The sequence below is a fragment of the Lepus europaeus genome, chromosome 21 (assembly GCF_033115175.1).
Source record: "Lepus europaeus isolate LE1 chromosome 21, mLepTim1.pri, whole genome shotgun sequence".
NCBI lineage: Eukaryota > Metazoa > Chordata > Mammalia > Lagomorpha > Leporidae > Lepus > Lepus europaeus.
In genome coordinates, this window is record NC_084847.1 from 60,182,603 (window position 1) to 60,195,722 (window position 13,120).

Sequence of the window (13,120 nt, forward strand, 5' to 3'; positions counted from 1 at the left end):
GTTCCCCTCTGACCAGCACTCACAGGGGTCCTGCTCCAGGAGGGGGCTGTCCCCATCTGACTAGCACACAGGGGTCCTGCCCAGGAGGGGGCTGTCCCCATCTGACTAGCACACAGGGGGTCCTGCTCCAGGAGGGGGCGGTCTCCATCTGACTAGCACACAGGGGGTCCTGCTCCAGGAGGGGGCTGTCCCCATCTGACTAGCACACAGGGGGTCCTGCTCCAGGAGGGGGCGGTCCCCATCTGACTAGCACACAGGGGGTCCTGCTCCAGGAGGGGGCTGTCCCCATCTGACTAGCACACAGGGGGTCCTGCTCCAGGAGGGGGCGGTCTCCATCTGACTAGCACACAGGGGGTCCTGCTCCAGGAGGGGGCGGTCCCCATCTGACTAGCACACAGGGGGTCCTGCTCCAGGAGGGGGCTGTCCCCCTCTGACCAGCACCCACAGGGGTCCTGCCCCAGGAGCCATCCTCACCCCATTTGTTCTCATGGTTTGGATGAAGATTGGCAGGGGAAGCTTTGTTTCACAAGCTTACGGGAACTTCTCACACCAGCATGCAGCGAGCAGAGAGCCCCACTGGGAGAGAGGAGAACCACACAGCGGAAGCACAAAGCCTAAATGACCCCTGCCAGGAATTCAGCACACTTCTAACAATCTCCGGCGTCGGGTTTTTCTCTCAGGAGCCCCACTTCCTTCTGCCCCTGAGCTGATCACAGCCTTCCGGCTGATTCCACTGGATTAGACGTCAGGAAGGAAACATGCCTCTGCCCTGGCTTGGTCAGTATTCATTACCTCCTCCTGCATCGCCCAGACCTCTGTGCGCCACTGCTGGGCGTACCCACATCCCTTCTCGGCCTGGCCTCTCTGCCGCCACCTAGCTCACCCCGGGTCTGCTGCCCAGTTCTGTGCTCACGGGTGGGGCTCCGGCCTGGACTCTGCCGTTTTCAGATCTGTGCATGAATGCTTTGCCGTCTCGTGACTGCTGAGAGCCCATCCACACTTGTTCATTCGTTGGTCATCTTTGCGTGCCCGCTGCAGGTCAGGCAGGGTCTGTGGACCCAGGAGACAGAAGCACACTCAAAGGTAAGGGAACAGTGGGCACAGTGGCTTCACCTTCAGTGAGGAGACAGCCATAATGAAGAGCCCTGGCGTGCATCAGGTAAGTGTGGTGAGAAAGGCGGGCAGAGAAGACAGCATGACAAGGCCACACTGCTGTTCAGAGCAACGGTCAAGGGAGGACACTTGGATGAGGTGGCTTTGGAACAGGCAACTGGAATCAGGATTTATCTACTCTTCCAGGCGGGAAGAAAAACAGGAGGAACCAAGAGGTAATAAGTGAAATAAATTTTAATCCTATGACTCAATATATTGAAGATAACTATTTTGATGATACTAAAAAGTATTAATGTGATAGTATAAAAATGCAAACTAAGTGTTAGGAAGAGTTGCAGATGGGTGCCTCCTTCCATGGGGCACCAAAGTCAGGAAAAGAGGCACAGCACAGAGAGGAGGCAGTGTGTGAATTTACAGCCAGACCACATTTATTCAGAGAAAATAAATCCGCAGAGGAGGTGACCAACTGCCTGTGTGGCCCCGACCCCAGGGGCTGGGTGTGGGGGTAGGGGGCAGCGGGCAGAGGGGAATTCCTAGAACTGGTCTTTCAGGTGGCTGTAAGGGGTGGAGGATGGAGGCAATAGGGTGCGAGACCCAGTAGAGTTTCTCTCTTGTGGGCAGTGAGGGAGAATGGCTGAGCCTTATGTTGTTGTTCCATCAATCCTGACTCTGAGTATAGTTAAGGAGAAGGGGTGCCGATTCCTCTCTGGCTACTTCCTGCTGATACGGGGCATAGCCATGGAGCCAGGACTTGGTCGGTGGTCTACTCCAGATTGGATTGATTGAAGAGCAATCTAGTGTTGCTCTTGCAAGATGGCTTGAGATAGAGCAGTTCTTCATTCCTGCAAGAACCTTTGGAGTAAGTTAGTTCTACATGGCAGAAACAGGAGCACTGTGATTATGAGAACAAAGGAGACAATGCCCACAGAGGTAAACGTGGCCACAGTGAGGCAGTTGCCTTGTAAATACACCTCCTTAGTGCACCAGAGAGGTGGGTCCTGTGGGAGTAGACTGATCTGGGGGAGATGTTCCTAGTTTTAATGAAGTCAAATGCACCCCAGTGCGGTGCCCTTTGAGTCTGGCTGTGGTGGGGGTAGTCAGTATCACCTGGTAGGGCCTGCTCCACTTTGGCTTTAGAGCAGCCTCATTTTGTTTTAGATGAACCCAGTCAGGAGGCAGAGAGTGCGGTTTGGGGAGGTGTGGGTCTGTTAGGCCTGTGAGTGAGAGCAGGTTTCAGTACGAGGAGGGAAAAGCACGAGGAGGAGGAATAGCTGCAGAGTTCTGTAGGGGAGAGGAGAGGCTGCCATGGAGAATTTCAGATGGGCTAAGGGCTTCCGGGGAAGAGATTGGATTCTTAACAGAGCTAAAGGGAGGAGTTTCACCGAGTGTAATTGGACCTGGGCGGAGAGTTTAGAGCCTGTTTGAAAATTCCATTCATCTGTTCTACTTTACCTGAAGAGGGGGGGACAATAGGGAATGTGGAAAAGCCATGAGATGTAGAGAGAGGCAGAAACTATTTGAGTAATTTGAGCAGTAAACTCTGGCGCATTGTCTGACTGAATGGAGCCAGGTAATCCAAATCTTAGGCTAATATCCATCATTTAATCATACAGAGGAAGCAGTGGACGCTCTTGTTAGTAGTGGGGGAAGCTTCCACCCACCCCGAGAAGGTGTCCACCATCACCAGAAGGTCACGTGTTCACCTAGCTGGTGGCGTATGGGTGAAGTCAGTCAGCCCGTCCTCTCCCAGGAGTGATCCACGGGCCTGGTGAGTGGGGAGGGGTGGCTGCTATTACACTGGGGTTAGCAGTTCGACAGGCGCTACATGTCTGATCTGTTATGCAGAGTTTCTCTTGTGACAGGAGGTAGGTGTATGTGTGATCTCAGGAAGTGGAGAAGAGTTTGAGTGATGGAGAGAAGGGAGTATTAGTTTTTCATCTAGAAACCACCCTGTGTCCTTTCTAGGTGCCCCTTGTTGTTGGAACTGAGTACACAGGAGCTGAGTTGCAGAGGAGATGGGGTCGCCTCCCGCCGAGACGCTGCTGTAGCTGTCCGATCAGCCTTGCTGCTGCTGGCCTCAGAGAGGCATTGTTGACCTTTCTGGTCCTGTGCAGTGAGTACCGGTGGCTTTTGTTAGCCGCTGGGCAGCATCAAGAGCAGTTTAAGCAGCGTGCCATTTATTATCGGGCTCCCTCGGGCTGTCAGAAAGCCCCTTTCTTGCCACATGTGGGCATTGGAATGGATGTTATAGGCATAGCGGGAATCTGTATATAGTGACTTTGGCTAAGGTGAAGGCTCGAATCAAGGCTAACAGTTCGGCCTGTTGGGAGGTAGTGCCTTGAGGGAGGGCCCAGCCTCTGTCACCCTGTGCAGGGGAGAGGAGGAGGTGTCGTCATGATGCCCCTCAATTATTGCACATCCCACGGGAAAAGGGGGAGTTTTGGAAGCACTGCCATCAGTGAACCACTCCAGGGCTCTGGGAATAGGAGTGTCTGTGAGGTGATGAAATAGGGAAACATCAAGGAAGTCAGGACAGGAGTGGGCTGTGAGGGGATCCTAGACAGTGGTGGGGAGGAGAGTAGCTGGGCTGAGAAGAGCAGTGGTGAAAAGGTAGTGGGCTGGAGAAGGTGAAGAACTTGGACACGAGATGGCGATGCAGATTGAAAAGCCTGGTGGCCGAGGAGGTCTTGCACCCATGAGAGGACCAGATTTGGAAGGGCTGATACAGCGTTAGCTGCTGGCCCTCAGATAGGAGAAGGGCTGCCGTGGCCAGCACCCTTAGGCATGGGGGCCAGCCTTGATCAACCCCATCTAATTGTTTCGAGAAATAGGCCCCAGGTTTAAGAGTCATCTACCTTTTTGGCCAAGAGACCGGGTGCTTGCCCTTCGAGCTATGAATATAGAGGAGGAATGGTTGAAGTGGGTTAGGAAGGTCTAGGTGGGTCCTTGTAGAAGAGCCTGCTGTAGGGTTTGGAACGGGTCTCTAGGGAAGACGTCTCCTGGAGGGAGGGAGTGTGTTAGCTTGGGGGAGGTGGTCTCTAATAGGTTTTAGACCTCAATCACTTCTGGGCTTAAACGTTAGTGGGGAACAGCAACAGTTCTGTAGGGTCTTGTAGAGAAATGAACGGGGGTATGGTGGGCGGTATCCCACACTACTGGATTAACCAAGGGAAGGGAGAGAGTCTGGGGTGGAGAGGTGGGGAGAGGAAGGTCAGTGATGTGAAGTGTAAAAGTTTGTGTTTTATTCCCGGTGGAGATGGAGACGGAAGCCCCCACGCGGTGGAGAAGGTCCCTGCCTGAGGGGGTGGGGCAGTTAGGAAGGAATGCGGGAGAGGTACATCTGCGCAGGAGCATGTCAGGGGTCCCGTCAGGCCTTTCGATTAGACCTTTCATGCCAACAACAGAGACTGAGGAAGGCAGCAATGGGCTGCTGTATTCATTTAAAACAGATAATCAGTCCCAGTGTCCACCAAGAAAGAAACTCGCTTGCCAGACACTGTCCTATTACCCATGGTCCCTGGACTCATCTGCAAGGAGGACTGTGGAGCCCGGGCCCCCTCATTCTGCGGAGCAGAGGGCTGTTCCAGAAAGGGGGGTTTCCCTCCCTGGGGGCAGTCTATCTTCCAGTGACCCCATTGTCCGCACTTGGGACACGAGGTGGGGGAGGCCTCGGGTTAGCGCAGCTCCTGGCCCAGGGTCCGGTATTGCCACACTTAATACAGGCTCCAGGAGGGCAGAGCCTTTAACCAAGGTGGGCTTCGACTTGGAGCAGGCCGCGGCCCAGTGCCCAGCATGGCCACGTGCGTAACAGGCCCCTGAGGGGGGGACTTAGCCGGCAATTGGGGTACAGAGGTGAGCATCTGAAACTTTGGTTTCTATTTCCTCTTGAGTCCTTAATTCTTCATCCCTATTGTTAAAAACACGAAAAGCCACGTCTATGAGGTCTCTCTGTGGGGTCTGCGGACCATCTTGTAATTTTTGGAGTCTGTGATGGATATCTTGAGCTGACTGGGACATAAAGTGGGTATTTAACTACAGCCATTCCTCTGGGGAATTGGGACTGGTGTTAGTATACTTCATCATTGCCCCTGTAAGGCAGGGTTTCCACTGGGTTCCTGAGTGACCTCTCCCATCTTCTCATAATTAACCTGTCCATAGCCGCCAGCAGGCATGAGGTCATATGGTCTCGGGCCTGTAGCCCGGGTCCCCAGGTTGGTAAATCTAATCTGGGTTAGGGCTGGCTCTGGGGACGGCTCTAGCTGCCTCTGGATGTCTGTCTGGGGCCTGGTGGTGCATTGTCTGGGGTTAGGGTAGAGGACAGAACTAAACACAGATCATTCCAAGTTAAGTAGAGGACTGAGTCAGGTGAGGTCAGGTAATCCTTACGATATTTGGAGGGATTCTCTGAGGATGAGCCTAGATGGTCGTCAGTCTGGCTAAGGCCTGATAGAAGGGCGCACAGATCCTAACCGGACCTTCCACTCCGGCCACCTCCCTTAAGGGGAGGAGGGGTTTCGGTTACATGGTTCCTGGTTCGGGATGGAGTGGGATCTGATGGAGGATTGGGGGGGGGGTTGTAGGAGAGGAGTCCTCGGGGTGGGGGACCATCAGGATCAGGGTCACAGAGCGGATGAGATGAGAGGGAACGACGATGGGGCAGAAGGCATACAATGAACCTTCTCCTCCTTGGGGAGAGCTGGGTAAGGAGAACCCGGGGTAGAAGAGGGTGGAACGGCAGCATCCACCCCTGCTGCCACAGGTGGGGTGGGAGAGGAGGGGCGAGACAGGGGTAAGGGCGGAGTGAGCAAAGGGCCGGGTCCCCGAGGTGCCAGCTTCTCAGGAGGGGAGACAGGGGAGGGATCCAAGCCTTCTTCCTCTCTGAGAAGCTGGAGTGAGAAGACTGACCCTGAAGGAGGAGGAAAGCTTGGACAGGGACCTCTGACCACTTACTGTTTCTCTGTGTAAAGCTATCAAGGTCACAGAGAATTGGAGGAACCCAAGTGCCGAATTCTGGCCATTTTGAGCCACTGTCCAGTTCATATGGAGACCAAATTTTAGTACAGAACTTAATTGCTTCCATCTTCTCTCTCCCTTTAGGGAGGGGGTCTGAGATCGGACCTTCAGGTGCAATGCCTCCCAGTCCACACTTGTCCCGCTGTGCCTCTGCCTCTCGAAAACACTGGCATATCTGTCCCTGGGACTGGGGACCCAGGCACGCTTTAGTCTTTGCCTCCACCTCCCCCGGCAAACTCTAGAGACGACCTCATGCTTACTCTGCAGCTCTTGTCAGAGCAGACATTTCCAATCGACTTCTCAGCACAGTGTCTTTCAGCCTAGGACACAGGGAGTGGGAGAGGTGCTGGTCAATTTTGCGTACTGAAAATTCAAATGGAGGTTCTTCAGTGGACTGTGCTGACACCCAACCTGGATTACTCACCCAGCTGTGGTGGTGTTCAGGCTGTAACTCTGCAACCCCATAGCGCCCCCATGTGTCATTTACTCCAGTGGGGTTGTTGGTCCCATTGGTACCATGCTTAACCTATGGGTGCATTCTAGGACTATAGCCTACAGAAGGTGTGGATATTAAGCCTTCTACAAAGCCGTGAGTCTTCTTGCTGCTAATGGCATGTATTCATTAGTCATGCTCATTGACAGAGAAAGCCCGAGTCACCACAGAATCTAACGCTCCGTCAGCCTTTTCACAGCGTGTCTTGCCAGCACACATGCAGCTGACTTAGTTGCATGTCTGTAGTCACTGCCTGTCTCCTCCCAGCACTGTGAAAGTGCTGTGAGGGCAAGGATCTCTGTCTACTGTGTTCACGTGGTCCCAGCACCTGGCATGGCACTCAGTGCTCAACAGATATTTGCTGAGTGATGAACTCAGTAGCATGGACACAGAGGACAAACGTCTTCTTGGTTCTTAGACACTCCCACCAAGGGCGGGGGGTGGGGGGAGACAAGTCCTGCACTCAGATAAAAAGCATACTGCTTACTAGTGACTCTTGTAGCTAGAGTAGGAAACCTCAGCTTCAGTGATTGTTTATAGCCCTTGTCTCTACTATGGAGGCAGTTTTTTCCCTTATTCTTCTTTGTTGAAGTATATGTTGAACTTTACTTAGTGTCAGGTTAATCTTATGAATGTAAGTGAACTAATGGGGCCAGCACTGTGGCTTAGTAGGTAAAGCCACCACCTGCAGTGCCAATATCCCTATGAGCACCGGTTTGAGTGTCAGCTACTCCACTTCTGATCCAGCTCACATGCTCCATCTTGCATCCATATCGGACAGTGGTCAGGGCTCAGGAAGGTCTAGAACACATCTCATCCCCTCACACGCTCCATCCATGTTGGACAGTGGTCAGGCACAGGAAGGTCTAGAACACATCTCATCCCCTCACACGCTCCATCCATGTCAGACAGTGGTCAGGGCACAGGAAGGTCTAGAACACATCTCATCCCCTCACATGCTGCATCCATGTCAGACAGTGGTCAGGCACAGGAAGGTCTAGAACACATCTCATCCCCTCACACGCTCCATCCATGTTGGACAGTGGTCAGGGCACAGGAAGGTCTAGAACACATCTCATCCCCTCACATGCTGCATCCATGTCAGACAGTGGTCAGGCACAGGAAGGTCTACAACACATCTCATCCCCTCACACGCTCCATCCATGTTGGACAGTGGTCAGGGCACAGGAAGGTCTAGAACACATTTCATCCCCTCACATGCTGCATCCATGTCGGACAGTGGTCAGGGCACAGGAAGGTCTAGAACACATCTCATCCCCTCACACGCTCCATCCATGTCGGACAGTGGTCAGGGCACAGGAAGGTCTAGAACACATCTCATCCCCTCACACGCTGCATCCATGTCAGACAGTGGTCAGGGCACAGGAAGGTCTAGAACACATCTCATCCCCTCACACGCTCCATCCATGTCAGACAGTGGTCAGGGCACAGGAAGGTCTAGAACACATCTCATCCCCTCACACGCTGCATCCATGTCGGACAGTGGTCAGGGCACAGGAAGGTCTAGAACACATCTCATCCCCTCACACGCTCCATCCATGTCGGACAGTGGTCAGGGCACAGGAAGGTCTAGAACACATCTCATCCCCTCACACGCTCCATCCATGTCAGACAGTGGTCAGGGCACAGGAAGGTCTAGAACACATCTCATCCCCTCACACGCTGCATCCATGTCGGACAGTGGTCAGGGCACAGGAAGGTCTAGAACACATCTCATCCCCTCACATGCTCCATCCATGTCGGACAGTGGTCAGGGCACAGGAAGGTCTAGAACACATCTCATCCCCTCACACGCTGCATCCATGTCGGACAGTGGTCAGGGCACAGGAAGGTCTAGAACACATCTCATCCCCTCACACGCTCCATCCATGTCGGACAGTGGTCAGGGCACAGGAAGGTCTAGAACACATCTCATCCCCTCACACGCTGCATCCATGTCGGACAGTGGTCAGGGCACAGGAAGGTCTAGAACACATCTCATCCCCTCACATGCTCCATCCATGTCAGACAGTGGTCAGGCACAGGAAGGTCTAGAACACATCTCATCCCCTCACACGCTCCATCCATGTCGGACAGTGGTCAGGGCACAGGAAGGTCTAGAACACATCTCATCCCCTCACACGCTCCATCCATGTTGGACAGTGGTCAGGGCACAGGAAGGTCTAGAACACATCTCATCCCCTCACACGCTGCATCCATGTCGGACAGTGGTCAGGGCACAGGAAGGTCTAGAACACAGCCTCATCAGCTGCGGATGTGAGGAGATCCAGAGGCTCACACACACCAGGCCCTTGGTTTGGTGGCAAAGCCGAAAGTGTTACAGCAACTTTTATTAGACAGGAACAGGGCAGCTCATGCGGCTAAGGCCACTCAGGAAACTGTGGCTGGAATGGCTCAGGAACGGGTACAGCTCAGGAAGCTGTGGCTGGGACAGGTCAGGAACAGGTCAGGAACTTGTCAGTGACAGATCAGTGACAGCTCAGCTCAGCTCCGCTCCGCTCTTTCTTCTGCTCTCGGTGGTTTACACGCACCAGGCCATGGTCCTTGAAAGGATGGAGAGCAGTGCAAGGGCTCCCCTTTTTATCCCCATTTTCTGGCAGTCCTCCAGCTTGCCATCCTCTGACTTGTTGTCCAATCAGTGCTGTTTCCTCCTTGCTTATGTTTGAACAGTGCAGTCTGCGTGGGTAGGAGGGTATTGCCTGTAGCTCACTGTTACCTGACTGACCAGAGATGTCTGCTTGGTATGATTAGGAGCGTCTCCCTAACAGCCGTTAGGTATTGCCTCAGCTCCTGACTTATTATGAACAACTCCACTTTTCTTGTGTGGCTAGTGGTAACTTTTTACTTTTTACTGTGGAGTTTCCACAGTTCACCTCCTTTCCAGGCAGCGGTGATCTGTGACTTGTTTTGAGACTCCTGTGGGATTCCCCACAGACTTGGGCCATCTTCCACTGGTATCTCAGGCCATAGCAGAGAGCTGGATCAGAAGAGGAGCAGCCGGGACTAGAACTCACACCCATATGGGATGCCGACACTTCAGGCCAGGGCTATAACCTGCTGTGCCATAGCACCAGCCCCATGAAACACTTATTGATTTGTATATCTTGAAATGTGCTTGTGTTTTGTGAATAAAAGTTGTGGTAAATGATCCTTTTATTTTTCATATGTTTAAGATCATATTATCAGTAAGCAGAAAACTAGCCCTTTTATTTGCAAGTTTTTACTTTGTTATCCAATTGCTTTGATGTGAATCTAAGTGTTAGATTCAGCAGATGTGAGAGAGACAGAGAGAAAAAGAAACCTTCCATCCACTGGTTCACTCCCCAGTGGCCACAACGGTCAGGGCTAGGCCAGGCTAAAGGCTGAAGCCAGGAGGTTCTTTGTTGTGTCCCATGAAGGTGGTAGCTGAAGTGTTGCAGTCGGGATGTGAATCAGCACCATGTGGGAATCTGGCATCACAGGCAGCAGTTTTAACTGCTTTGTACGATGCTGACCCCTCTTGCAGTTTTTATAGCCTTTAAAAAAAAAGTTTATATACTTCATTTACAAGGCAGAATTACAGAGAGAGGGAGAGACAGAGATCTTCCATTCACTGGTTCAACTCCCCAAATGAAGGCCCAACTGATGGCACGGCTGGGCCAGGTCAAAGCCAGGAGCCAGGAGCTTCATCCAGGTCCCCAGTTGGGTGCAGGGGCCCAAGGAGTTGGGCCATCTTCTATTGCTTTCCCAGGCCATAGCAGAGAGCTGGATTGGAAGTGGAGCAGCTGGGTCTAGAACTGGCACCCATATGGGATGCTGGAGCTTCAGGCCAGGGCGTTAATCTGCTGTACCACAGCATCAGCCCCTGGCCCTGTCTCTTGAAGTTTTTAAATAATGAATCTGGGTTGGTTTTGCCAGATGCTTTTTTCTTTGCAACTGTTATAGATTCAAAATTAAGAATTTATATAACCTAAGAACCAATTTTTGAAAAACATTCTAGCAGAAAAAAATAAATATATAGGAGTGAATTTAATCTAGGAAGATAATTACCTGAATGCTGAAAATTTTATAATATTGATAAAAGAAATTGAATACAACAGAAATAATTGAAATATTACTCAAGTTCATCAATTAGAATAGTATTAGGATATTCTTACTATCCAAAGCAATATACAGACTCAATGCAATTGCAAAGTTTCAGTGTTATTCTTTAATAAAACTTTTTAAAAGATTTATTTATTTGAAAGAATTGCAGAGAGACGGAGACAGAGAATGAAGTGTTCCATCCACTGGTTCACTCCACAGAGGGCCACAAAGGCTGGGGCAGGGTGCTGATCCAAAGCCAGGAAACAGGATTTCTTCCAGGTATCCAAGGACTTGGGCCATCTTCCACTGCTATCCTAGACCGTAGCAGAGGGCTGAATCATAAGTGGAGTAGTCGGTACTTGAACTGGCACGCTTATGGGATGCTGGTACTGCAGGTGGTGGTGTTAGCCACTAAACCACAGTGCCAACCAGCCCCTCTTTAACAAAATATTTTAAAGTCCCCAGAATTGTACAGAACTGTGAAGGATAATGAATAGTCAAGTCAATATTGAAGTAAAAGAAGAATGCTGGAATGGCCACACTACTTAATATATTTTACAAAGCTATAGTAATCAAAATAGCATATCACTGGCATTAAAGCAGATACACTAAGCAATGGGGCAGAATAGAGGACAAGTCATTAACCTATAGCCAATTGATTTTTAAGGTGTCTAGAACAGATGATGAAAAATGAGTAGTCTCTTCAATACAAGGTGTTTGGAAAAGTCAACCTATTCTTTTTGCATTTGAAGAGAAATTATCCGGATAACATCGAGAGCCTAGAGTGCTTCATGAAATTTATGGAGTAATGTGAGGGTATTTTAAGGATGAAAAGAGAGGAGGTTGTAGGCATTTCTTTAATTTATTTATTTGCTTACTTATTAACTAACAGAGAGAGAGAGAGAGAGAGAGGGAGAGAGAGAGAGAGAGAGAGAGATCTTCCACCTGCTGTTTCACTTCCCCAGATGGCGGCATCAGCCGGGGCTTGATCATGCCAAATCCAGGAGTCAGGAGCTTCTTCATGGTCTCCTGACTGGGTGGCTGGGGCACAAGTACTTGGGTCATCTTCCACTGCTTTTGCAAGGCCATTAGCAACGTGTTGGATTGGAAGTGCAGCAGCCAAGACTAAAACCAGTACTCATATGGGATGCTGGAGTCATAGTTGGCAATTTCACCTGTTACACCACAACAGCAGCTGCTGTAGGTGTTTCTTTAAGAAAAAACTCCCTAGTTCTGGGTTTAGCTGTAGTGATCTTCTGCATAAATAGAAGGTTTACACAGCCAGCTTCTGCATAGCTTTATCTTGCAGGTGCATCACCATTCTACAGCAGCAATAAACGCAACATGCTAGCATTTCTGTACCTCAAATGAAACCAGAGAAATCAGTGATTTTTCTGCCTGAAAACTTTCAGTTTCAAACCAGGAAGAGTCATTGATTAAGACTTTGTGTGCATGGGCTTCCACTTTAGTGTAGAGGATAAAGCCACTGCTTGCCTTGGCAGCATCATATGGGCATGGGTTTGAGTCCCAGATGCTCCACTTCTGATCCATCTTTGATAATGCACCTGGGAAATGAGCAGAGGATGGTCCAAGTCCTGGGCTCCTGCAACCACTTGGGAGACCTGGAAGAAGCTCTTGGCTCTTGACTTGGGTGGGCCCATCTCTGGCTGTTGCAGCAATTTGGGGAGTGAACTGGCAGATGGAAGATCTCTCTGTCTCCCTCTCTCTCTTTGTAAAACTATCTTTCAAATAAATAAATAAATATTTAGCAAAAATAAACAAGACTTAGAATGAGGCCAGACATTGCATTTTAAGACATGTTGAGTCTGGAAGCAGTCCACACAGCAGACTCATAGAATGACAATCATTTTAAATAGCATATAGATGTAGCAGATGTGAGAATATTAAGTATCATATCTAGTTCCCATCTCTTTTTCAAAATGGGAGAGCACTCTAGAGGTTATAGTTCTAGCAGAGTCATTTTGTGCCAGTTACTATCCATCATTCATTAAAAATCTTTATAGCTTCTTTGCTTTATCGAATTTGCTTTAGAGTTCACACCAGTGACTCACTACATCTTGACTTTTGTTTCTTCCTTGTGATCAAGATCTATTTCTGAAATCACAGCTGATCAATCATGTTCCATCTGTCTCTTGTTGCAAAGTTGTATTTGACCTGGTTTTTCATGCAGACCCATGTCAAGATAGAAACATTTGATGAGAAGATGTCAGTGTAGATATGTTTTTAGTCACATTTGATTAACAATGACGATTTAGGAGTGGTCTTCAGGCTACCTTTATTTGTAGTCCATTGTTAAACTTAGATCTATCTGTTGTATACAGAAGTCGTCACCCTGAAGTACCTAGCCAGGATTATTTTGCTGGGAATTGTACTTCTGTAGAAGTATGCCATTCA

At 50.2% G+C, this 13,120-nt stretch overlaps 1 protein-coding gene across 3 annotated transcripts in view; it reads left to right on the plus strand.

The window, feature by feature from the left end:
* Positions 1-13,120, plus strand: part of LOC133750580 (zinc finger protein 345-like) — a 74,391-nt gene that overhangs the window by 17,109 nt on the left and 44,162 nt on the right. The window contains exons 1-2 of one of the 3 annotated variants that reach the window (XM_062180153.1): positions 448-777; positions 949-1,083. The exons of 1 other annotated variant lie outside the window; for it this stretch is intronic. In XM_062180153.1, the coding sequence (XP_062036137.1) occupies positions 961-1,083 (123 nt within the window). In that variant the 5' untranslated portion in view covers positions 448-777; positions 949-960. Of the gene's footprint in view, positions 1-447; positions 778-948; positions 1,084-13,120 lie in introns of those variants that run through there. One more of the 3 variants, XM_062180156.1, reaches the window with a different exon arrangement.